Source organism: Helobdella robusta (assembly GCF_000326865.2).
Source record: "Helobdella robusta unplaced genomic scaffold HELROscaffold_47, whole genome shotgun sequence".
In the NCBI taxonomy this organism is placed as follows: domain Eukaryota; kingdom Metazoa; phylum Annelida; class Clitellata; order Rhynchobdellida; family Glossiphoniidae; genus Helobdella; species Helobdella robusta.
In genome coordinates this window covers 1343136-1370454 of record NW_008705176.1, presented here as the reverse complement: position 1 = coordinate 1370454, position 27319 = coordinate 1343136, and the positions used below count along the sequence as shown (strand labels likewise).

The 27319-nt window shown below is 35.7% G+C and overlaps 2 protein-coding genes across 2 annotated transcripts in view; one reads left to right on the top strand and one right to left on the bottom strand.

Moving 5' to 3' along the window:
- HELRODRAFT_178416 (hypothetical protein) overlaps positions 1–13781 on the top strand; it is a gene marked incomplete at both ends in the record, with an annotated part of 14601 nt that extends 820 nt beyond the window's left edge. Inside the window, 42 exons of the mRNA XM_009026511.1 lie at positions 109–301; positions 656–814; positions 932–985; positions 1106–1159; positions 1304–1375; positions 1695–1748; positions 2101–2136; positions 2298–2414; positions 2708–2788; positions 3076–3183; positions 3301–3399; positions 3716–4003; positions 4259–4390; positions 4544–4660; positions 4746–4862; positions 5108–5314; positions 5468–5683; positions 5879–6085; positions 6325–6477; positions 6631–6741; positions 6908–7000; positions 7088–7195; positions 7446–7543; positions 7727–7862; positions 8253–8297; positions 8625–8723; positions 9070–9159; positions 9305–9448; positions 9755–9844; positions 10149–10256; positions 10704–10829; positions 10983–11135; positions 11219–11317; positions 11406–11468; positions 11587–11622; positions 11761–11823; positions 11985–12023; positions 12151–12366; positions 12466–12573; positions 12679–12738; positions 12847–12909; positions 13411–13781. Of these exons, the coding sequence (XP_009024759.1) occupies positions 109–301; positions 656–814; positions 932–985; positions 1106–1159; positions 1304–1375; positions 1695–1748; positions 2101–2136; positions 2298–2414; positions 2708–2788; positions 3076–3183; positions 3301–3399; positions 3716–4003; positions 4259–4390; positions 4544–4660; positions 4746–4862; positions 5108–5314; positions 5468–5683; positions 5879–6085; positions 6325–6477; positions 6631–6741; positions 6908–7000; positions 7088–7195; positions 7446–7543; positions 7727–7862; positions 8253–8297; positions 8625–8723; positions 9070–9159; positions 9305–9448; positions 9755–9844; positions 10149–10256; positions 10704–10829; positions 10983–11135; positions 11219–11317; positions 11406–11468; positions 11587–11622; positions 11761–11823; positions 11985–12023; positions 12151–12366; positions 12466–12573; positions 12679–12738; positions 12847–12909; positions 13411–13781 (4983 nt within the window). The remainder of the gene's footprint in view (positions 1–108; positions 302–655; positions 815–931; positions 986–1105; positions 1160–1303; positions 1376–1694; positions 1749–2100; positions 2137–2297; positions 2415–2707; positions 2789–3075; positions 3184–3300; positions 3400–3715; positions 4004–4258; positions 4391–4543; positions 4661–4745; positions 4863–5107; positions 5315–5467; positions 5684–5878; positions 6086–6324; positions 6478–6630; positions 6742–6907; positions 7001–7087; positions 7196–7445; positions 7544–7726; positions 7863–8252; positions 8298–8624; positions 8724–9069; positions 9160–9304; positions 9449–9754; positions 9845–10148; positions 10257–10703; positions 10830–10982; positions 11136–11218; positions 11318–11405; positions 11469–11586; positions 11623–11760; positions 11824–11984; positions 12024–12150; positions 12367–12465; positions 12574–12678; positions 12739–12846; positions 12910–13410) is intronic.
- Positions 13782–14833: 1052 nt separating this feature from the next.
- On the bottom strand, positions 14834–22210 carry HELRODRAFT_178415 (hypothetical protein; the record flags this gene model as incomplete). The annotated part of the gene is made up of 12 exons (XM_009026510.1): positions 14834–16464; positions 16794–16910; positions 17526–17696; positions 18128–18230; positions 18292–18497; positions 18711–18882; positions 19079–19236; positions 19379–19541; positions 20464–20579; positions 20785–20958; positions 21208–21340; positions 22106–22210. 12 exons carry the CDS (start codon positions 22208–22210, stop codon positions 14834–14836), a joined length of 3249 nt encoding a protein of 1082 aa, XP_009024758.1.
- Between the last annotated feature and the right edge of the window lie 5109 nt (positions 22211–27319).

The window sequence follows — 27319 nt, the reverse complement described above, 5'->3', positions numbered from 1 at the left end:
TTCAATGAGTATAACTTTTTGGATGAAAAGATTTAAACAATTATAATAAATTAATATAATTAAAATTATTATTATTATTATTATAATTATTATTATAAACCCATGTAGGTAAACGGCCTAACGGCACAAGGGGGTCCAACGAACACATCCGGGGCGTTGAGGTTGGTCAGGAGTGATGTGCTGACACCAACGGCCGGTTCTCGATCCGGTGTCTCGAAAGTCGTCTTCCTCATCACCGATGGCGAATCGAATATCGATTCTCAGTACACCATACCAGATGCTTATCAACTCAAGTTACTAGGTTTTTGCTTTTCTCGTTAATGACCTTTTGACCTTTATTCAACCTCCAAAACAGGAGTCTAAGACCTTTAACCTCTCTATAAAAAAAGGTAAAATTGACAACAGCAGTAATCAAGTGACCTTAGACTTCGAAGTTTTAATACAAGGTCCACAACAACGGATTCAAAGTCATGTTTATAGCTGCTAACAGCCTTCAACTTTTATTTGTTTTAGCTGGAGAAACAAGATTTTTTTAAATTCTATCACTAGTCGTAATTATCTGACCTGTTAAACATTTAACCCGTCAAAAACAGAGGGCGAAAACCATACCAACAACAATAGCTAAACGACCTTAACCTTTGACCGTTTAACCCAGGGGTCAAGATAATATCGATAGCAGTGACGAGTGATTTGAACGCCGAAGAGCTGCAAAGTATAGCAAGTGCAATCCAAGACGTGTACTACACTAATCAGTACACTTACGTCAGCAACCTAACCGACGTATTGGCCGCCAGATACTGTCTGAACGCTTGGGGTTGCTAGATTTATTCTAAAGATTATTTTTATTTCTTTCGCTTCTTTCATAATTATTGTAATATTTTATTATTTATTTAATTAAATAATCACCTTAGTAAAATTATTTTTCTCTCAGGGGGCGGGCCTGGAGCCACTGGAGCCACTGGACCTCAGGGGTCAACGGGGCAATGTAATTTTATTTTAATTTGATATTTTTTTAGATTAATTTCAATTAATAATAATAAAATATTAAACAGCAATGACGATAATATTTTCACAAATATCTAAATTATTATATTTATAATTATAGCCGGAATAGGCTTGCCAGGACCTCAGGGCCCGGTGGGATTTACCGGGAGTACAGGTTGAAATTTAATTTGAAATTTAATTTTTAATTTAATTTAATAATAATAATAATCAATCAATCAACCAATTAATTAATTAATCAATCAATCAATCAATTAGTTTATAAAGCGCTATTTTCGCGATGTTCAACACCGCTCCTCAGTGAATTTTGCAAACAGATGGGTCTTGAGATCCGCTCTGAACTTCGAAAGTGATAGAGAAGTGGTCAGAGCGAGTTACAATAATAAATCCTAGATAAAACTAAAGAAGCAACAAGAAGGAGAAAAGTAGGATCGTCAAGAAAAAACAAAAGTTTTTTTATTCCACGTAGATGAATGTAAGAACTTCTAGCAACACTATTAATCTTAGAAAAAAGAGACAATACGAAAAAAAAGAAGGAGAAGAAGAAGAAGAAGAAGAAAAAGAAGAAGAAGAAGAAAAAGATAATCATGAATAGAAATAAAATTTTCATCTTATTCATGCATATTTTTTGAAATAAACTTTGAACTTTTAGTTGTTAATAAAAAATGTTGACTGAAATATTTTTAATAAAGGAATACAGGGACCGCCGGGCCCGCCCGGATCTAATTCCGGAAGCGGAGTTAAAGGTTATGATTATTTCTTTTATTTGTCCATTCATTCATGCATTCGTTCACCCATTCATTTGTTCGTCTGTTTGTTCACTAAGTAATTTTTTCATTCACACACCAGTTTTTATTTTGTCATTCTGGCGTTCGTTTATACATTCATTTGTTTGGTCGATCGATCGTTTGCTCATTCATTCATTCATTCATTTTTTCATTCATTCATTCATTCATTTATTTATTCATTAATTCATTAATTCGTTCATTCATTCATTCATTTGTTTGTTCATCTACTCATTTATTCATTCATCCATTCATTCAAAAATTATCAATTGAAATAAATGAAATCAAATTTAACAAAATTTTCACCGTTTAGGTGACACAGGTTTCCCTGGAGTCCCAGGAGCTACAGGTAATTTTTTTCCTGAAAAAAATTTACACATACGCACGCACACACACACGCACGTACACACACAGACAGACTCACATCTCTTTTTCTTTCTCTCTCTCTATATATCTCTCTCTTTCTTTCTCTTTTTCTCTCTATATTTTTCCTTTACAATTGACATGTAGGTTCGCCGGGTAAGGATGGCATCCCGGGCGGATTGGGAGCCACGGGACTGAAAGGTGATCCGGGCAGCAATGGATCACCGGGATATCCCGGCCCAGTTGGTCCCTTCGGCCAACCAGGTCGGTGTTTAATTTGATAGATTGTGTTTTTGAATAAATAATAATAATATAAATTATTCACTTGGTAATAATTAACAATAATTCTAACTTTAATAATAATTGAGACTATTTGAAAGCGAGCTATGAATTCACATTCTAATTAAAAATTTATTTATTTAATTTATTATTTTATGTAATAATTAATAATAATTCTAACTCTAACAATTGAGACAAATTGCAATTAATCATTGGATTGACAATGCAACCAAATCAATGCAACTTTTTACATTACACAATTATGTTTCTTTATTCAGGATTTACGGGATCGACCGGACCTTTGGGACCTCCGGGAGCAAAAGGAGACACCGGATTATTTGGCCCTATCGGATTTTCAGGTGGGGTGCAAGTTTTTTTTTTTTGTTTTCGTTGATGAACGTTCAAATTTTTAAATTTTAAGATTTATTGTTGTAAAGTTTGTGTTGTGTGCATGTGTGCGTGTGTGTGCGTTCGTATGTGTATATGTGTGTGTGTATAAATATTCACAGGTATGTGTCATTCTTCATAGATGTCTTTAAAGACTTTTTTCGACACGATAAAATCTACGTTAGCATGTACGACGAATGATTTATTTGAATGTATAATGAATGATATTTAGTAACTTAATTAAAAAATGTATTGCAAGGGGCCACGGGTTATCCCGGATCACCAGGACCCAGCGGTCAGCCCGGTCCTGTGGGATCAACCGGAGTCCCTGGTTTTAATGGACCCCCAGGTGGTTTGGGAGCTACGGGTAAGTTTTATAAAATCCAAATTTTCATTTTGGTGTTTTCAAACGTTCTGACTTCGTTTTGTTTCAAATTATCTCCTTTTGTTACATTTTGTTTCACACTGCCGTCTGATTTTCAAGGTTTTTCTGGATCTCCGGGTTCGCCAGGTGCACCTGGGCAGCCAGGTAGTCCGGGCAATCCTGGTCTGGTGGGAGCTACGGGATTTCCTGGACCCAAAGGTTCATATTTGTTTGATGTGTGTAATTTATTTTTGTCTCGCCTAAGTTTTTTTCATGTTGTTGTAACAGTTAAAAAAGGTTTCTGTATTTGAAGTAAACATGAGTATTAATTTTTGTTGGCTTGTTTTAAAGTTTATGATAGCTTTCCAACTATACGTGTACATCGAGCATGCATTTCATTTCAATGAGCATTGCTCTATCATCACCTTAAATGTGAATTCATTTTTATCAAAAGCGATAACACATATTAATCATCCTCCATTAATATCAATTAGTTAATCAACTAATCAATCAATTAATTTGTAAACAAACGCAGGCGATCAAGGGCCAGTTGGTCCTTTAGGTGCCACAGGATATCCGGGTTCACCAGGACCGCAAGGGATTCCAGGAGCTGTTGGATCAACAGGCATACAGGGCCTTCCTGGGCCGGTGGGGGCCACAGGACTTTTTGGACCTCCTGGTCCTCAGGGAGGTATTGGAGCAACGGGGATTGTGGGAATGACTGGATCTACTGGAATTCCTGGTCAGCCAGGAGCCACTGGTTTCCCTGGAAGTAATGGTAGACAGGGAGATACGGGGTTTAGTGGACCGCCTGGCTATCCCGGTTGGTTGTTTAAAGTTAGTTTAAGTTGTAAATGAGTCTGTCTTCAGTTTCAAAAAATTTTTTTTTATTAGTAAGTATGTTTACATAATTTATTGAATTAAAACATACGTATATTTACGTGTTGCGATAATTTAAAAATTTCAACTTCATGCATTAGTTTTATAATAATTTTCACAACGCCTGCTAACATTGTGAAACAAATAAAGCTAATATTTTAAAAACTTTCATCAATGACGAAACACCAACAAAACATAGGTCCCCAAGGAAGCACAGGACTTCCAGGAGCTGTGGGATCTCCGGGATCAGAGGGACGACCAGGCAGTACTGGTAGTCCAGGTGTCGGTCTGCCAGGACCCAGCGGACCACCTGGAGCTACAGGAGTCATGGGTATATAATTACTTTTCAATTTAAAATCTGCGCGGTTTATTTTTATGGAAATATTTGCAATTGTATAAAAAACACAAAATAAATTTTTTAAACATAAAAATTTACACTTTCAACGTCAAATTAGGGGAATTGAAAAAAAATTTTACACAACAGGCATTACAGGAGCAACTGGGAACCCCGGACCACCGGGCAATCAAGGGTCAGTGGGTCAGCCAGGACCGACCGGGCCCTCGGGATCAATAGGGGGAACCGGAGCGAGTGGAGTGCAAGGTGTTTAGTGTTATTACTGTTATTAATATTATTGCTAGGCCACACAAAGAGGTAAAACTGAAATTGAAATATAACGCCTTATTAGGCTTTACTGGAAACACGGGGTCATCCGGTCCTTTAGGACCTCCTGGGCCGAGCGGTCAGCCAGGATTTCAGGGGCCTGTCGGTGCTTCAGGATTGCCCGGAAGGCAAGGAGATACGGGTTTAATTTTTACTTTTGTTTTTTGCGACGTATTTTCAACCTTTTATTTGTTGTTGTTTGGTTTGAAAGGAATTTTTTCTGTTCAATTAAAAACGTTAGTCACAATAACAAAACAAAATAAATCAAATGAACTATATGACATAAAGTTGACATTACAAAATACTTCCCCACAAAAAATATACGCGTTCAAAAATTTTAAGTATTGCGAAATGCACAGTCAAAAAAACACAAATCCCTTTGCGCAGGCATAACAGGTGCAACAGGTTTTCAGGGTCTGCAGGGTTTTCCAGGATTTACAGGTGCTACAGGCACTCCAGGTAATCCAGGTGCAACGGGAGCAGCAGGGAATCCAGGTAGTGCAGGGGCCACGGGATTTCCTGGCCCTCTTGGACCAGCGGGCCCAATAGGACCTTCTGGATTTAATGGATTTACTGGAGCCACTGGCTCACCTGGTTTGTTGACATTGGGATATTTTTTGTTTTACAATACTCTAAAGTTTTCTAATTGCATTGAGTGCAAGAATTTATAAGATTGAGTCGTAAAAATACTAATTATATTATATCTAGATAAATTTTATATCTCACTAATTTTCACATTTTATTCAGGACCGCCCGGACCAATGGGAAGCACTGGAATCATGGGATTTTCCGGACAACCAGGTTCACCGGGTTCTCAAGGACTGCAGGGTAGTCCTGGAGCCACCGGTAGCGTGGGGTCACCTGGCAATCCAGGGGCCACTGGAGCATCTGGAACACCTGGACTGAATGGCAACCCCGGAAATCCAGGCCCGATAGGTCCATCTGGATCGACTGGATTCACTGGTCAATTTTTTATTTAATTTTATATTTTATTTTGATAAGCTGTTAGGCACTAACTTTTTGTTTGCTTGATTATTTCTTACTTTTTCATTCTTTGTATATTTAGTTATATCAGCAGGCTTTCGATCACAAAACACAAAAATGCCGCAAACAACAAATAAACGAAGAAATAAAAACCACATTCAATCAACTTGACAGGTTATCCAGGCAATCCAGGCTCTCAGGGACTGCCCGGATTTACGGGGTCAACAGGTCAACCGGGTCCAGCGGGAAGTTCCGGCAGTCAGGGGTTTCAAGGTCCACCCGGTGCGATGGGAGCATCTGGACCAGTTGGAGCAAGTGGACTTCAAGGGCCAATGGGACCGCAAGGAAGTCCCGGTGCCACAGGAATTAAGGGAGATACAGGTGCTTGTTGATGAGGATGATGAGTACACTGATGAACATATATGGTGGCGTTATTGTTGAGGTTGTTGATGATGAATACTTTAATTTAAAATATCAAATTTAACAAAATATTAACAAAAAAACCACCTTTTCTTTCTCTCGTTCTTTCTTTTTTTCTCTCTCTTTCCCCCTCTTACACACAAACATCTTACACACATGCACACGCGAGCGCAAACCCACTCACGCACGCAAACACGTAGGCTTACAAGGATTTCCAGGTCAAAACGGTTCACCGGGTGCAACGGGACTGCCAGGCCCACAGGGATCACAGGGGCCGATGGGGTTTTCAGGATCTATAGGAGCTCCAGGACCCACTGGAAATCCAGGACCAATGGGACCAATAGGACCCACGGGTTTCTAAAAATATATTAATTTTTTTTGCATGACCAATATTGCGATGAGAAAAACTTTTTGTCAGCCGGCAGTTGATGTTGTTTGCTCGTTTGTGGATCACGTTCAGCTCGCACATTTTTAACTACATATAACTTTCAATTATAACTAATTAGGTAATACCGGATCAAAAGGCGACCCGGGTCAGCAGGGAGCGCAAGGATTTCCGGGTCCATCTGGTCAACCCGGAAGTAAGGGGGATACTGGCAGTTCCGGACAGTCAATTGGTCAGTAATACATTTTTATTCATCTTTTTAATATTTATTTATTTATCATTCATTGTTCGGCGTCCCACTGCATCCATTCAACTTCTAAATTAAAAAATTTTAATAACCGTAACAACATCGGGATCACCACTACTATCGTCATCATCATCATCGCTTCCATTTACAGTGGGACCACCAGGACCTACGGGACCACAGGGACTGCCTGGGCCCACTGGGAACGCAGGCGGATTAGGCCCGGTTGGATTCACCGGGTCAACCGGTTAGATAAATAAATACACATTCTCTTACTACGCTAACCACTAACAAGCCTTAACTTAGTCTCATTTTTCAACTTTAAATCGTACAGGGTCACCAGGACCCACGGGTAACCCCGGTTCTCAGGGACTGCCGGGAGCAACAGGACCACCCGGACCTTCTGGGATGAGTGGTGGGAGGGGAGATCAAGGAATTATTGGTCGGTGTAATTATTATTTTTATCAACAATTTTTTTTAAATTATCAGTGGAAAAATTATTTAATCCATTCTGTACAATTATGATGAATGAAATATTATGACAATGGCGATTGCCGATGCAAATGATGATTGATAATATTACAACTGCCGATATTGATAATGATTATAATGACAAATAGATGATCACGATGATGATGATGATAGTAAAAGTATTGATAATGATGGTGTTGATGATGGTAATGATATTTAAGGCCCACAAGGTAGCACGGGATTCACCGGGCAGAGTGGAGTTCCCGGTCCAAAGGGCGATCCAGGGGCCCCTGGACAACCTGGCCCCATTGGCCCACTGGTCAGTCATGATGACGATGACGATAATAGTATTAATGAATATGTTGATGATGACGACGACATGGAAATGATTGATATAACTTCCAGACCATTGATTGAATAGTATTTTCTATTCTTATCTTCGCGCCACAATCATCATTATCATCTTCACCATTCAAATTATCATCATCATCATCACAACTAGGGTATTCCTGGTTGGACGGGGTCATCGGGCTTGCCAGGACCCACTGGACAGATAGGCCCGCCCGGAAGTATGGGACCAATGGGAGCGCCAGGTAATCCTGGAACTAACGGAAACCCTGGTCCTGTTGGAGCTACGGGTACGTTTATTTGTATGATTGTATGTATGTTATGTATGTATGTATGTATGTATGTATGTATGTATGTATGTATGTATGTATGTATGTTATGTATGTAGGTATGTATGTAAGTATGTATGTATGTATGTATGTATGTATGTATGTATGTATGTATGTATGTATGTATGTATGTATGTATGTATGTATGTATGTATGTATGTATGTATGTATGTATGTATGTCTGTATGTACGAATATATAAATGTACGAATATATGAATGTATGTATGTTTGTTTGTACATTTATGTGTTTGTAGATATATTTATTTTTATTATTTTTTTTATTATTTTTTTTTATTATAATTATTCCTTATTATTATAATTATATTTTTTTCTACTATAATTAATTGCAGGCTCAATTGGTCCGACGGGACTGACTGGCTCGCCAGGTTCGCCAGGTTAGTTGCAGAAAACGAATTAATTAAAAAATTATTCAAATTAAAAAACTAAATTACTAAATAAAATATTACTCAATTAATTAATTAGTTAATTAATCCGATTAATGACGGTATTAATTAACATTTTATTGATTCCAAGTGTTGAAACTGGATGATAAAAATTGAAATGGGAAACGAAAGAACGAAGGATCGATAGAATGATTGAAAGAATGAGCGAAACAGCGCAAGCACTAACCACACACACACACACACACACACACACACACGCACACATACACGCACATACACACACACGCACACCACACACACACGCACACACACACACAGGCCTACCTGGACAAATCGGAAACCCAGGTCCAACAGGAAATCTTGGACCAGTCGGATTCACCGGAGCTACGGGACCACTGGGACGAAATGGCGATCCAGGTGATAATTTGGCATGGTTGTATTTGTGTAATGGTTGAAGCCGCCTGCTTTGCGCTGCGGTTACCGAATTCAATTGCATGAAGATCCAATCTTATCACTATACCCACAAACGTGAGTGAGGCACTGATATTCACGTGCAGTTCTATATGCTGTGTATGTGTGTGTGTGTGTGTGTGTGTGTGTGTGTGTGTGTGTGTGTGTGTGTGTGGTGCAGATGAATTTTTCCCGTTTTTAATATATTTAATTATCTAATAGTAGTAAATTTACCGTTCAACTGAATAAATTTTAATCAAATAATTGTAATATTGTATTCACAAATTTAAAAAAAATTCTTTTGTAATCTTAGGCTCTCCGGGTGGACAGGGCTCCCCTGGAGCCGTTGGTGCGACTGGGCCGATAGGGGCCTCTGGACAACCCGGAATTGTCGGTCCCTCTGGTTAGTTTTGAAGTTTTTTTAATTTTCTACCTACTTTTCATTATTTTTTCCTTGTCAACATCAACATTTTTGTCTATGAAAATTTTTATTATCACTACGTTAGCATCAAAAAGCGCTATATGAATCTAAAACACAAACACGAAAGGTCAACCGGGACCTCAAGGTCAAATGGGGGCGTCTGGATCTCCGGGACCGATCGGACCTATTGGACCTTTTGGACCCCCTGGAAATACCGGATCTTCCGGACAGCCTGGGTTGCCGGGAAGTCCAGGATCGCCAGGAACTTCGGGTTTTTATGATGTTTTTATTGTTTTGTTGTCTGTCTGTTTGTTGTAATTTTGTGGGGTGTGATCATTATTATCATCATCGTTATCATCACAATCATCATCATCGTCATAGGTGCTACAAATAATAATAATTCAATTCAATTCAATAATAATAGTAATAATAATAACAATAAAATGTACTATAATAAAATATGATTATTTTTATTATTTTTATAGGTGGATAATGACTTTTAATACTCACAGTTAAAGAATTAATGAATATCAAAACGTCAGTTGTGGCTAATGTTATCGTCAATTTTTATTATCAGGCATTCCCGGACCAATGGGATTGCAGGGTGCTACGGGACTGCCAGGATTTAATGGAAATCCTGGACAAAATGGTGTCACTGGAGCTACTGGTTTGTTGTTTGTTTGTTTGTCTGACTGTCTGTATTTCTGTCTCTCTGTTTGTTTGTCTATCTGTCTGTTTTTTATTTTTATTATTTTTCTATTTTTCTATTTTTAATAAACTGTTCTAAAAGATATTTAGAGCATTAATATTAGATTTTTTTTCAATTATTCTTCACACACACACACATCCACAAGTTTTATTTGTTTGTTTATTTCTCTCTCTCCATCACTCTCTCTCTTCATCTTTTTTATTTCTCTCTCTTTCTCTCTCTCTTTCTCTTTTACACACACGCATACACACACACTTTACAGGACCGCCAGGAAATAGCGGACAGCAAGGCATTCCAGGAAATCCAGGCAACAAGGGCGATCCTGGGAATGTGGGACCTCCTGGTGCTACCGGATCTAGAGGGGATACAGGTTAGTCACAATGGGAATATGAGAAAAAAAAGTGGGAGATTCAAAAAGAGAGAAAGAGAGAGGAAGGGGAAGAAGCAAAATCTTAATACGCTGGTGCAGCTTGATCTTAAGATTTGAGACAATGCTAGTTAATTCTGATAGAAAGAAAGAGAAAAAAATGAAAAAAAAAACTGAAAAAGAGAGAGAGAGGAAGAGAGAAAGTAAGGAAAAAAATGAGTGTGAGAGAAAAAGAGAGATAGAGAAAAAATTTAATAAAACGTAAAAATTGTTAATAGAAGTATGAAATATATTAAAGATGGAAGACGATACGAGGCATCTAGGTTATATTTCTTCGCGATTCTATTTTTACTACCATAATCGTATAAAAAAAACATCGTCATCATCACCAACATCATCACCATCATCACCAACACAACTCGCCGCAATCCCAATCATTCTCATCACCAGGATTTTCGGGACCAGCGGGACGCACAGGGATAAAGGGTGAAACTGGGTTTACTGGAAAAACCGGAGCCACTGGAGTCGAGGGCCCAACAGGAAGGACGGGACCTAAAGGAGATCCTGGATCGAGAGGTGAGGAGATGAATGAATGAATGAATGAATGAATGAATGAATGAATGAACAAACGAACGAACGAAAAAATGAATGATTGAATTTTATTACCTTTCATTCTATTGAACTTTTCATTATTTTATTTGACCAGCCGATTCATTTTTCTACCTACAGGTATGACAGGAGTGCCAGGCGGTCCAGGTAGTCCGGGGTCACCGGGTCAACTCGGATCTATGGGATACACCGGATACACGGGAATTACTGGCCCCGTTGGTATTCCCGGACCTCCAGGACCCACTGGGGGATTGGGATTTACTGGAGGCACCGGTTGGTGTTTTTTATTTTTACATAATATGTATCATTGATAGTATCAATGATAATAATAATAACAATAATATTAATAATGAAAGGACCGGTAGGAGCGACGGGATTATCGGGATCTCCGGGACCTTTTGGGTCCCCGGGGCAAAGAGGTGATCTTGGGTTTACTGGATTTACTGGATTTACAGGTTTGCTCGATGATTGGTTGATTATTATTTGATATGATGATTAGTTGATTAATTGGTATATTTATAATATAATTGTAAATCTTTGAAGGTTATTCCGGGTCACCCGGATTCACCGGAGCTACGGGATCCCCTGGATCTCCTGGTTCCAAAGGTTGTTGATTATTTATTTGTTTGTTCATTCATCCGTTCGTTCATTTTTGACGTTTATTTAGTTTTTTGTTCATTTAATAATTTATTAACTCAATTTGTAATTCTTGCATTCTCTGCAGGTGACACTGGATCACTGGGATTGTTGGGACCACCAGGTTAGCGGGATAAAAATGTCATTCAGGCATTATTTTTTCATCCATTGATTGATTTATTCATTCATTCGTTCACACATCTATCCATTTTTTCATCAATTCTATCTTTAATTCCACTAATTCAAAACCACAACAAAACAGGCCAGCCAGGTCCACCCGGTCAGCCAGGAACGCCGGGATTCAATGGCAATCCCGGGGCCCAAGGTAGCGTAAAATGTTTATTTAAAGAGGCGCTATATAATTCATATATTTTTTCTTATTATTATTGTTTTTATTTATGTTATCTTTATTATTATATATTATTTGTGAATTATGTATTTTCTTTAATAATTAAAGTAATTAATTCATTCATTCATTAACCCTAGGTCTTATGGGAGCAACAGGAATGCCCGGACCCAGCGGAGGTAACTCATTCATTTGTTCATTTCTTCATTCATTCAATCGTTCATTCATTTTCTTCATTCCTTTTTCTTTCATACTATAATTTTGACAACCCACAAACAAAACCATTCGATCCTATATCAACCTTAGGCCCTATAGGACCACCAGGACTCCCGGGTCAGCCAGGACCTCCCGGACCCCCTGGCGAAAATTCCGGCTCTTCTGTGATTGGTGCATTGCCGAATGTTGACGAATGCCTATTGGCTGACGTTCGATGCCAGCAGCTATGCTATGACGCCGCCCACAGCTATTTTTGCTTCTGCTCAGCTGGCTTCGTCATTGCCCCGACTATAAATAGCTGCCCAAGTGAATGCTGATGATAATAATAATAATTAATAACAATAATTATTATTATTATTTATTATAATTAATAATAATAATAATAAATAACAATAATAAAAACAGACAACATGCCTATAACGTACTGTCGCTACTATAGCGAGGCCAAGGGCAACATATGCTTCTGCAGTAACATAACGTCAACCCTGCCTATAAATAGCACGCTATGTCAAGGTCGGATGATAATGATGATGATGCTGATTGTGGTAATGATAGTAATAGTAGTCATAATAATCGTAATAATAATCATAATAATAATAAAATGAAAAATATATCCAGACGACAACGAATGCGCATCTGACAATGGCGGTTGCTCCCAAACTTGCACCAACACGCTAGGTTCGTTAGTGCCATTATTATTATTTATTATTATTATTATTATTTAATTATTATTTTTATTATTTAATTATTATTTTTATTATAAATATTATCATTATTATTACTCAGGAAGTTTCACATGCTCTTGCAAAATGGGATTCTACCTATCTAACAATAGGAAGACCTGCAATGGTTGGTTTGATGAATGGATGAATGAACGAACGAACGAACGAACGAACGAACGAACGAACGAACGAACGAAGAAATAAATAAATCATGTTTTTATCCATCCATTCATCTTTTTATTCATTCATTCATTCATTGACTCCGTCAGATATAAATGAATGTGATAACAATGCACCGTGCCCGCTCGGCTTCGAATGCGTCAACACGTACGGCTCATACTACTGCGTGTCCAAACAATCATTAAGTTAGTTGATTGATTAATTATTTGGTTGGTTGGTTGGCTGATTAATTGGTTGGTTGGTCGGTCGGTCGGTCGGTTGGTCGGTTGGTTGGTTAATTGGTTGGTTGGTTGGTTTGTTGGTTGGTTGATTAATTGGTTGGTTGGTTAGTTGGATAATTGACCAATTGGTTGATTGACTAATCGATTGATTGATAAGCGATTAACATTAAAATAACAAAAATATTAAGTAATTTGTAATAATAATAATAAAATAATACTGACGACAGCTCCCGGTTCAATTGCGCCATACTCAATTCAGCTACCTTTTATAGGCTTTGATGACAACAACAACAACAACAATAACAACAACAATGACAACAATCAAAAAACATGGAACGTAATTTTCCTGGCCAGTTGTTCGGTCAATCTACTGATGACAATTCTTACCGCAGTCCTGACGCACCGATACTTTAGGAAACGGTTTAAATCGATTCGAGATTCGGATACCGATATCGATACTGAATCGGATAATTACAGTTGCGGTATCGATAAAAGTATCGGTCTCGATTCGGATAATACTAATTGCAATACTGACAGAGATGGCAATAAATGTAAAGTGAATAGTTTAGTTGAGGATGAGAAAAATAGCTTAACTTGACATTTGATGATGACGATGACGATGATGGTGGTAATGATGTTGGTGATGATGATGATGATAGTTACGATAATGATTATGATATTGGGTGCTAAACATTTTTTGATTTTCAATCTTAATTAGGCCCTTATCAGTTTGATTCAATTTCATTATGAATAAAATATTTGCTCTTTAGAATATCATTCCGTGTTCTAATTAATTTTGTTCTTTATCTTATTCTTTCTTTCTCTCTTCCTCTCTCTCTCTCTCTTTTTCTCTCTTTTTTTCTCTCTCTCTCTCTCGTTCCTCTTCTCTCAAATTATTTTCATTTTACGATTTTTACTTACGAATGAAAACACCAAAAAAAATATCAAAAACTAAACAACAGTTTTGAAGACAAATTTATTTTAGTAAATATTTTCTAAATAATTAAGCGACAAATATAACAATAATTATAACATAGAAATAGAAATAACACTGTTGTATATATAAATACACACACACACATACATACTCACACAAACACAAGCTTACACACACACACAAACTCACACACACTGACTGGGCTGTAAAATATAAATAAATAAAATAAACAATAAAAATAGTTTTTTTTTGTTGAAAAAATAATTTTTACCTTGTATAAAAACGACATAGGTTGTTAAAACGAATGAAAAAATTGCGATTAAAGAAGGTTTTTAAATGCTTTCTTTCAGAACTAACTAAACTTCTAACTTTATAAATAAATGAATCGATATATTTATTTATCAAATTGTCTCTTAATTCAGTCAATCATTCATTTATCATTCTTTCATCGACTGATTGATTGATTGATTCACTCATTCATTCAACCATCCGTTCACCTACTGTTAATTCGTTTGTTCATACATTTATTGATCCATTCATTCAATTATTTATCCATTTTTCGTTCGTTCATTCATTAATTCATTCATTCATTCCTTCATTCATCCATCCATTCATTCATTCATCCATTTGCTCATTAAACCAAATAATTTTAAATCAATTTTAAATCAATTTATCCACTAAACATTCATAAATCATCTCATGCACACTTCGACCTACCTACATCTATTTAACGGTACAGTGTAGCTGACTAAAGTTCGTTTCTCTGGTACTAGATTACTCTTACTACCGCCCTGAGTAATGTTAGTATTGTTATTAATATTTATACTATCATCTTGAGTACAACTCTCATAAAATAGCTGATTACTTAGGTTTGTGTTTTCGCTACTCATAGGGAAATTGTCGTTGTTATTATTACTAAGATTATTTATGCCTAGGTCGTGAAAGTTATTCATCTGGAAATAATTGCGATTGTTATTATTATTGTGGTTGCTGTTGTTGTTGTTGAAGTTGTTGTTGTTGCTGTTGTTGTTAAAGTTGTTGTTGTTGTTCTGTGGAAAGTTTCGATTGAATTTTTCACAGTTGTTTGGATGACGTTGACCCGCTAACGCTGGCAGATACCTCACACTGTCTATATCGTCGTCAACATTGTCGCCGCTCTGATACCCGTCGTAATCCACTTTGAAAATTTGATCCTTGCAGATTTTATCATTGTTGTTGTTGTTGTTGTTGCAACCTTCCGGATGATCTTTTTTACTAACGCTACCGTTACTAACCGTTGGCCGTCGTTTGGGTGTAGTGTAACAAGAGTTAGGGTACTTTACGACGCCAGTTTCGTGGTCTTGTTTCCTCAACTGCTTGGCTTCGAAAACAGGTCTGACCGCCGTCAGTGTACAAAATTTGTTGGCTCCGTAGGACGTCTGGTTGCTGCTTGTGGTGTTGTTGTTTGGGTAGCTGAAAGCACTGTTGAGTGTTTGGTTAGCGAGATCCTCATTCGCGTCGCTGTTGTTGGAGTTGAATGAATGGCAGGCGTTGAGCAGTAAGTTTCGGTTTGTGCTGCCGTGCTCTCGAATCGGATCTACCGAAACCGGTCGAAATGCTTCGAACATTCGAACAGTCGAATTGTTACCGACGTTGAAAACTTGTTTAGGAGGGCTCGATGGTGAGATCATTTCCAACTTTCTCAAATTCAACTTTGCTCTCAGCGGACCAGCTGGTGTTGAGTTCGTCGGCGTGTTGGTTGCACTCTCAAAAAAGTTCAATCTGCGCGGGAAAGTTCCATAAGGAGAAAATGAATCAATGCTATTTGCTCTGTTGAATGATTTGTTGGCTAGTGGCTGTTGTGGTTGCTGTTGATGCTGCTGCTGCTGCATGGTGTTGATTAACTCCGTAGTAACACTTTCAACGTCATGTTCAGTTAGCAGAGGCTTGCCATTGCCGTCAATGTTGGTGACTGGTACCAAAAGGATAGAGTTTGGTGGAATGGGTGAGGCGACTTGAACTCGATTCGACACAAATTCCTCCTCAGATGTAGGCTGCCTTTTCAGTCTTTTATTCCTCCAGACGTAAAAAAAACATGCCAAAGCCCCTCCGGCAAAAATGGTTAAAGTTAAGCCGATTCCAATCACCAGAGGTGTGTACTGACCGTTCGGTATCTCATCATTCGATTTTTTTTTCGATTTCCGAATGTTCAAGTACTTGGATTCGTAATCGGTTTTTTGGTCGATTTTGTAAGAATTTTTTTCTGCATATGAGAGGTCGTAAGCGTCGCTTGCGTCCATCCGAACGCCGTCCTGCTTGTGGGGTGACATCGTCTGGATTTTTAGAGACGATTCGTTTGATTTTTCTGAAGAAAATAATTTTTTATTAATTTTTTAGATGAATTTTAATTAATTTGTTCACTTAATTCAGTTTTGTTCTATTGATTCAATTTAATTTGAACGTCACAGTTTGAGGAATTTCTAAAATGAACGGGATAACATTCTGAAAAAATAACTTTTTTGAGATTTTGATGTGTCCCCCCCTAAGTAATAAAATTAACAACAAAAACATTAATAATGAAAGGATAATAATCATCATCATCCCAATAATCATTACCATCATCACCACCATCATCATTGTCGTCGTCGTCATCATCGTCGCCACAGTTATCAAAATACACAAAACGCAGCCCACCTTTGGTCGTATGAACCCTGAACTGCAATGGGGTACTGAAGCCAACAATGTTACCCACAGACAGATGAACAATGTACTGAGTAGATGGTTTCAGATCAGTGATCACCATCGAATCACCTTTTTTTGGGGGGGAGGGGTAAATTTTTTGAAAATTGTTGGTGGGTGTACGTGAGTATATACCCTCACATACATATACATAAGCAAACATCCTCACCAGCAGTAAAATCAGAATATCAACTGAATTAAAACTGTTAGGGTTTTACATTATTGTTGTGCTAACTTTCGGCTCTGAGTTCTGGACGATTTCTAAAGAAATGGAATAAAAATTAACGCTGCTGATATATAGGTTTTGAAAAGAATTATGAAAATTATTTGGACCTCACATACTTTGAATGAGGATATTAAAACTGTCCGGTCATGAAAAGAGGGAATTACTACAGATAATCCGACGGGGGCAGTTATAGTTTTTTGGTCACATCATGCGGATGGAAAGAATGGAAAATTTAACAACTACTGGAAAGATTGCAGGGAGAAGAGATCGCGGTCAATAACGAATGACATTCGCGAAGTCCTTGTGTCACTTGTTGAATATCACCACATTTTAACTCTTACAAAAGTTGTATTGCAAAACATACAAACATACCAAATTAGTATCAAAAATACACAAAATATACAAAAGATAAACAAAAACTGTATCGCCATGAAAAAATATACAAAATTTTTACCACATACCAGTTTGAAACGATTGAAAATATTGTCTCGACCCGGGTTTCTGTTCGTTATAAGATACAGACCAGTTAGTGATTTGCATGCTATTTTCAACGCCAGCTGGACTAGCAGAGAATGTAACTGATGTCGATGTTTCCTCTATTATCGTTATGTTTCTTGGCTGGTCTGGTAGTTCTTTGGTCAAATTTTCATGTTTATGTAATTATATATGGTATCATAATATTTAGATAATCTATTAAAGGTTAAAGGTTTCTCTCTCTCTCTCTTGCGTTTGCTTCAGAGGTTTCAACGACAAACACACACAGCGTATATAAATACGCGTGCAAACCACGCATCATACACATTGCATATGATAGGCGGGGATCTCTTTGTATTCAAACCCAGTCATAGCAGTAGCAAGACCAGGCGCCTTTAACCATTGAGCCATCACGCCGCCCTAACTACTTGCTGCTGCTATACTTACTTCACTGACTACTAAACGGCAAATACATTTATCCTTACAAACACTAATAATAAAACACTAATTACTTAATAAAATAATTTAATTTACTTAAAAGAAAATTTAGAGCATAAAAGTTAATTTAAAAAATAAAAAAAATTCTCACGAGCTCTGACGATAGAAGTGTATGCGGATGAATGGGCTACATGATTTTTAGCTAGGCACGTGTAGTTTCCGTATATCCATTTCAGATCATCTTTTATTGAAATCTATTTTCAAAGTTATTCATTCGTCAATGGAGAATTAATACAAATGCGTCATTGATCCAACCGTTAAATAGCTATTCTCCGTGTTGAAACTTTCACTTTCGCTTTCGTATTTAAAAATCCCGTCATCTTCGTTTTTGATGGGGGTGGAGAGGCCCCTGAACCACGTGATCGTGGGTCTCGGGTAGGCCACTCCACGACATTTCAAGATTTTTATTTGCCCCACCCAGGCGTAAGTTGCGTTAGGGCTGATTTCTACCTTCGGTTTGTCTGTGACGTGTTGGTTTTGTGAAATTATAAAAATATAATTAATAATAAAATTATTATTAATAATAATAATTTTAATAAATTTATAATAATTTAATAATAATAAAACTATAATTATTATTATTAATAATAATAATAACGCCAATATACAATAGAAATCATCGCACACTGTATTTCAAAATTCCATAATGAACGATAAAAAAAAATTAAACGAACATTCGATGTAAACGATAGCTGTCTTAGAGGCCTTGTCGACTTCGTTATAAGCGAGACACGTGATGTTTCCAGCCTGGCTTCTCTTAACGTTCCTCGCTTTCAACGTACTTACGCGTTCTGTAGTAGACATCGCGGCGTCAGTTGCGTCAGTAATCGTATAGCCTTGATCTCTCTGTTAATGTAATTTACAATTACTACCGCTACTACTACCACTACTACTACTACTACTACTACACAGCTACTACTACTACCAATACTTCTACTGCCAATGCTACAGCTTGTAGTAGTACAAGAGCAGATTAATAATTATAGTATAATAATGAAATATTGTAATAAAAATAAAAGCAGTAATCGTCAGAGCTACCAACCAGTGCATCGGCGCCTTCGTAAATGACACCATTGGCAATTGAAACCATCCAAAGTATTTTGGGCAGAGGAAAACCCCTACTTCGACAGGTTACGTTAAGTTGCCCACCCTCTCGAATTGTTGTGACGGAGGGCCCGAGTTCGAAGACACTCGCGGGTACTGATAGAAATTATCATTGTGTATTTATTTATAATAATTATTAACAACAATACAACAACTACTACTACTACTGCTACTACTACTACAACTACTACAACTACAACTACTACTACTAAAATAGATAAAAATGATGACGTCATACTTAAGAATTTGACGTCAACGAAACTCTCATTGCTGCCATATTGGTTGGACAGACGACAGTAATATCGTCCTTCATCTTCTATGCTTGTTTTTTCTATGGAGTATTGTTTCTTATTTTCGCTCAGTTTCGATTTCATCCTAATTTTGCTTGAGGTTTTTTGCTCCTGAATTTTTAAAAAATCAGAAATTAATTATGTATTAATAAAGGTTTATCATATGCTTTTGAAATGGCTTAGGCCGTTTTCGAACCTGTTCACCGTGTGATAACATTACAAATGCAAAACTAGTCGACGTCCTTACTATTTGATCTAGCTGTGTATTACATCTTTTTATTACCACAAAAAACTACACAGGTACCATACTTTTCATATAGATGCAATACCAAACAATACACCAATTTGTATTTTCTTTGCACCGGATGGCTGGAAAAATATACTTCCAGTATCTCAACGGAGACAATACAAACACTCGAGTACTTCTAATATATGACGTCACATGTATACTTAGTTTTTTTTGTATGCTTATGACGTCATACTGAGGACGATGACGCCACTGTCGTTGCTGCTACTGCTGATTATGATGATGATTAATAATAATAATATTTGTTTTTAATTGATGATTTTTGTATGTCAATATTTTTACTTTGCATATGTCTATGGGAGTGTGGATTTATTTATGTATGTGTGTGTGTTTTGTGTGTGTGTGTTTATATAATAGATGCCGGTGTGTGTGTGTGTGTGTGTGTGTGTGTGTGTGTTTGTGTGTGGTGATAAATCTTTTATTAATACCTTTAAATGCCAGCTAAATACCGTCACATTTTGATGTGTGTATATGTATATATGTGTTTGTATGTATGTATGTATGTATGCATGCATGTATGTATGTATGCATGTATGCATGCATGCATGTATGTATGTATGCATGTATGTATATATGTGATGTTATCATAGAGTATTTATTGCCGAATGAATTAAACGGTATTACATTGAAAAAAAGTTTGACCGCAAAAATAAATAATAACAAAAAAAATATTAATTATAACAATAATTATAATTGTTATTATTATTATTAAATATAATTACTAACTTTCAGCCATTCGTAGCGGATGTATGGACTGCCTTGTCCCTCGCAACTAAGGGTCAGTTTGTGGCCCAAAATAATTTTTTCCGGAATTGATGGTGGTTGGAGAAATTTTGGGCTGGCTGTTGTTTGTTTGTTTGTTTGTTGGCTGATTTGTTTGTTTGGTTTGTTTGTATTTTTTGTTGCTGTAGTTTTGTTTGATCTGTAGACATGTTTATTAACTTGAATCTTGCTAATTTTTTTACGGTAATAAAAGATTAAACTTTTTTTCAAAAATTTTACTAATAGTAATAAAAAAAACTTGATTAAATTCACTCAAGAACCTACCCAAAATCTCTAATCTATAAATGGAAATCGGTTTTATCCGGTTCTTTTCCCTACCGAAACCCAATTTTCGTCCCATTCCTAATTTTTGGCCCCCAAAACATCCGTACGTCCCTCTATCTTTCCACTTCACGGAATTAATTGATAATCCGGCTGACGTTATTTGGTGTCTTTGGTCTGTCGTTTTGGTTTTTATGTTATATTATTGTTAATATTTATTACTATTTATTATTATTGTTATTATTTAGTAGTAGTAGTAGTAGTAGTAGTAATAGTAATATTAGTAGTAGTAGTAGTATTAGTAGTAGTAGAAGAAGAAAAAGTAGTCGTAGTAGTATCAAGAGTTTTAAGATAAATAACAATGAACAAAATATATACAATTGGGTCAAAAACAACAACGAGAACAACTATACTACATCCGCAAACCGCGATCTAAAGGCCTATGATTGAAATACCACGTGACTTCCGGCTTGTCTTGACCGGAAGTGGAACAGGGCAAGATGGCGTCCGAGCCTTCGATGCTTGTGATTTGCGCTATATCATTTTTTGATCGCGTTTCCTTTGCTTGTTTTTGATTGTTGTTGTTGTTGATGATGATGTTGTTGTTGATGATAATGTTGCTGTTGTTGATGTTGTTGTTGTTGATGTTGTTGTTGATGATGATGTTGTTGTTGATGTTGTTGTTAACTGGCTTATTTTATGTTTACTCTTATTTTTAGTGTGTGTTTTTCAAATGTTTTTTAAATATTTTCTCTTCTTTGTTGTCTGCTTCTCATGTTCTTGTCCATGCCATCATTTATTTACGTATCTATGCTTTCAATTTTTAATTTTCCTCTATGTTGTTTTTAGTTTATGTTGTTTTTTGATGTTTTTGTTTTCGTCACGTGATTTTCATGTCAATGGTGGAAGCGGATGTTGTGACGTTGAATGCTTTATTAGCAATAAATGATAACAATAGCAATAACATCAACAACAACATCAACAACAACAACAATAATAACAATAACAACAGAAAAAATAATAATATTTTATATTGTATTAATGACGTTGTTAATGGTATTAATGTCTTCTATATTCGCTATAATGCAACTTTGTCAAAAGCAGGACTGCTTTCCTTGCGTGTTATTCTCTATACTCTATAAATATTCTAAGCACCAAAAAAAAGGGTCGTCATCAGACATTATGACAAAAAAAAGGGCCACAAGTTTTTAAAAAGTTCTCCCTCGGGTTGAAAAAATTTGCTATTTAAGTACGTCTGCGGCCCTTCAAAGGTCAAATAGTTCTCAATGCGACCCTTCAAAAGTCAAAAAGTTCTTGATGCGACCCTCAGAGCAAAAAGTTTGCCCGCCCCTGTACTAGTATGATAGTCTTTCAGTTTCGGACAAACAGTACTTAAACCAGGCCATTGCGTAATAGCAGCGCCAGACATGGCGCATCTACTGACGACTGAGCTAACTCGCTAACTCGATGACCGAATGTTTGTGTGTTCTTGTTAAATTTTAGGCAATTGATTTTTAACAAATGAATTGCGATGTTATTGTAGTTGTTGATGCTGCCTTCAATCCACATACGCACATTAATATAATATTTATAATAATAATTATTATTTTTTAATTAATTATATAATTATGTAATTATTTCAAAAAAGTATCATTATATATATATTTATAATTATATATATATATATATATATATTTAGTGGGTGGTCGTACCATCAGCATGGTGTTTGCAGAGGCATTAGATTATAATCAATGTAACAATACTGTGTGTATGTATGTATGTATGTATGTATGTATGTATGTATGTATGTATGTATGTATGTATGTATGTATGTATGTATGTATGTATGTATGTACGTACGTACATACATACATGTGTTTCCAAATAGTTAAAATAAACATACCATAGCTGTCACTCCCATCATCCCCACCATCATCATCATCATAATTATCATCATCGTCGTCGTCGTCGTCATCATCATTGGTACTGTGGTATGATGTCCTTTTGAGCCGAACTTGACCTTGAACTCTGCTGACGTTGCTGTTTGACCTTTGACCTAACCTCTTTGATGATCGCGCTGTTTTTTGATGCCGTTTGAAGCACATGTGTTTATCATAACTCGACGGAGATGGTGATGATGATGAGGAAGATGATGAGGAGGAAGATGATGATGGTGGTTGTAATGGTGGTGATGATGATGATGATGATAAATTTTTGATGATGTATATGGTAATGACGTCATTCTTGGCTCTGGGGAATTCCATGATTGAGACTCTGGAATAAAAACGCCGAACTTTATGATTATGATGATGTTAATAATAATGATGATGATGGTGATGATGATGATGATATTAATTATAATAATAAGAATAAGAATAACTCCGTCAATCTTGACAATGTTGATTACATGGATAAAAAAACAGCAACTACGTCATCATCGTTATCATCACCACCATCATCATCATCATCATCATCAAATCATCATCATCATCGTAATCATCATCATGACATCAGTGAATCATCACAATCGTCATCATAACAACATCATCATCATCGTCGTTGTCATCATCCTCTCTTTGTTACAGTGACAAGAAAAAAAATTTTTGGGCGTTTTTTACTACAAAGGTAGCTGTAATCAAACATTGACACACACATACACACATACACACACACACATTCAAACATACGCAAGTTTATACATACACACGCACACACACACAAACAATCTACTTGCTAATCTTTGCATTATTTTTATTAGCGTTATTCAATTTTACAATTTAAGTTTTGTTATAATATTAAACAATAAAAATTATTATTAACCATAATGGGCGAGTCGTTACTCGTTCGATTTCGATTATTAAACTTTAAAACATTTTAAACACTAACTAATACTCAACACACCTAAGTCGTTAATTAAAATCATCTTTCATTATTCTATGAACATAAACAATGTCGAGTAATTTAACGTTGAGCCAGCGAGTTTACAGAAATAGAGAGAATTTCTCCAAGAACAAACTATGTTGTTCGTTCGGTGTACGTCGTCGAATATCTGAGTGTGTGTGTGTGTATGTGTGTGTGTTTATATATGTGTATGTATGTGTATGTGTATGTATGTGTATGTGCGTGTTTATGTGTGTGTATGTGTGTATTTGAGCGTACGTTCGCGTGCACAACGTATGCAAATATTGGCTGTGCACGTATCTTTCGGCAATTGCGTATGTATGGCGAGATGTACGGAGTTTAATTCATTTAATTCATCAGCCCGTGTCTAATGTTAGATGGGGTGAGCGTGGAAAAAGGAATAAAAGTGAATGAAAGAAAGATGAATGAATAAATAGATAAATAGAACAAGAGAGAGAGAGAGAGAGAGAGAGAGAGAAAGATAGAGAGAGAGAGAGAGAAATTGAAGGAGAAATAAAAAAAGAGATAATGATGACAGGAGAGAAAACAAAAGCAGAAACGTTGTTTGCAGTTACACGCATTTTTGCGTGCATGTATAAACAAGTCTGCGTGTGTCTCTCTCTCTCTCTCTCCATCTCTCTCTCTCTCTCTCTTTCTCTCTCTCTCTCTCTCTCTCTCTTTCTCTTTCTCTTTTTCTGTTTCCAATTCTTCCGTACTAAGGCAAAGTTACTTTTTACATAATGTTTTTGAAATGTAGATAGAAAAAAAAACTTTGCAACCGAAAGAACAAAAATGATAAAACTGTCACATTAACCTTCCATAGTTTTTAATTATTATCATTGTTTCATTGGCGTTCCATTGAATTATTTGATGTTTCGATGCTGATGATGATGATGACGGAAGTTCTGGTAATGATGGGCAAACGTAGATGACGTCACAAATGGAATCTTCCATGCAGAACTGCAACGTGGTCTCGTTTCTAATGCTTTCTGCTGATAATAGTTGTCGTAAAATTTAATTTCATACATACATACATGCACGCAAACATACAATCAAATATACAAAGAAACACACATACATACATTCATACATACAAGCATACATACATACATACATTCATACATACAAACATACATCCAAGCATACATACATACATACATTCATACATACAAACATACATACATACATACATACATACATACATACATACATACATACATACATCCATACATACATACATACGTACATCCATACATACATACATACGTACATACATACATCCATACATACATACATACGTACATACATACATACATACATACATGCTTACATACATACATACATGCATACATACATACAATATTAAAATGCATTAATGAATTGTGTCCTTTTTTCATTTCGTATGCACGCCTGCTAATATTTAGATTAATGATTTGTCTACAACGATCCGTATGAATGAAAAAATGAATGAACGAATGATTGAATAAATGAATGAATGAACGAACGAAAGAGTGAACGAATGAATGAATGAACAAAAATAAGGCTTAAACAGATTGATTGATGAGTTAATTAGTTTAATGATTGATAGATAAAAATTGAGACTAAAAGTAAATTAAAATTTAAATGAATGAATGAAATGAATGAATGAACGAATGAAAGAATGAATTAATGAACAAATGAACGAATAAATGAATAATAGATTGATTGAATGATTGAAATTTTAAGAAAAATAAATCGAAAATAAGGAATTTAATTCTAAAGGCGAGAGCCATTGTAATATGTTTGTAAGTATGATAATTAAAACAAATTGCTTGACTATGCTGGCGATGATGACGACGACGATGATGATGATGATGGCCATGATGATGATGATGATGATGATGATGGCCATGATGATGATGATGATGATGATGGCCATGATGATGATGATGATGATGATGGCCATGATGATGATGATGATGATGATGGCCATGATGATGATGATGATGATGGCCATGATGATGATGATGATGTTAACGTTAGCGATATCGTTATCAAGATCAACAGGATAAACAGAAAGATGGATGGATCAGGAATTTCCTCTATTTAACAATGAAAGGTTGAATAATCTAAATTAATATCATTGGTTGCCTGCATACAATTCTACCGCTACTACTACTACCACTGCTGCTGCTGCGGCTACTACTACTACTACTAGTAGTAGTATTACTACCGCTACTACTACTACTACTACTACTACTACTACTACTACTACTACTACTACTACTACTACTACTACTACTACTACTGCTAGTATTACTACTGCTACTACTACTACCACTGTTACACTACCTCTACTATTACTACTACAAATAATAATTATAATAATAATACTATTACTACTTCTGCTTTACAGAATAATTATCGTTTACAGAATAATTAGTATTATTGATTTTATAATTAATTAATTAGTAATTAATTAATAGGTAATGATCTAATAGGTAATTAATTAAAAAGTGTTTTTACTTAGGATAAAAGAAGCGAGGATGAATAAGATCGCTATCTCATCACGTGACATTGTTGTTGTTGTTTTTGTTGTTGTTGTTGTTATTTCTGTTGTTTTTGTTGATGTTTTTTGCTGTTGTTGTCGATGTTGTTGATGTCTTTGTTGTAGTTACCTTTGTTGTTGTTGATGTAGTTGTTGTTGACGTTTTTACTGTTGTTGTTGTTGTAATTGCTATTAACAGCAAATACTTTTCAGAATTTTAATGTAGGTTTATAAAAGCACTTCGAAACAGCTTGCCCAGTGTAGAGAATGATCGTAATAATCCTGATTATGATAGCAGTGATAACGATTATTATTATTATTATTATTATTATTATTATTATTATTATTATTATTATTCATCCATTGATATTATCCTTCACCGGTAGTTTCCATGGCTACTTCAGATTCATTTGTACGTCTGTATGCGCGTATTTTGTTGTTGTTGATGTTGTTGTTTTTGTTGTTGTTGTTGCCAATGTTGTTGTCGTTGTTGTTGTCGTTGTTGTTGTTGTTGTAGATGTTGGTGTTGTTGATTGTTGTTGTTGTTGCTAATAATGTTGTTGATGTTGTGACTAGCGATGTATGTTGTTGTTGTTCATGTTGTTGCTGATGGTGTTGTTGTTGTTGTCACTCATGTTGTTGCTAATGATGTTGTTGTTGTTGTTGCTGTTGTTGTTGTATCCTTCATATTCACACAGTTATAAATAACAAAATTAATCATTCTATTCTCCTTCATATATTTATCATTATTATTGTTATTATAATTATTATTACTATAATTATTATTATAAATATTATTACATTTTAAACGTAATTTATATTAATATTAATTAATCTTAATAATGCATTTAAATAGAATACATTAGTACGTTTTCCCGGTATTATAACCCCAAAATGTATGATATACGTCAATATTTCCTTATATATATATATATATATATATATATATATATATATATAAGACATATAAATATATAAATTATATATGTTTATATATATATATATATTTGTAAAAATATATATTGTACATTATGTATTTAGTTAGATCATGATATAGAGTTTGAATTCTTTTTGATGATAAAATATATGGAGAAAATACTGATGATGATG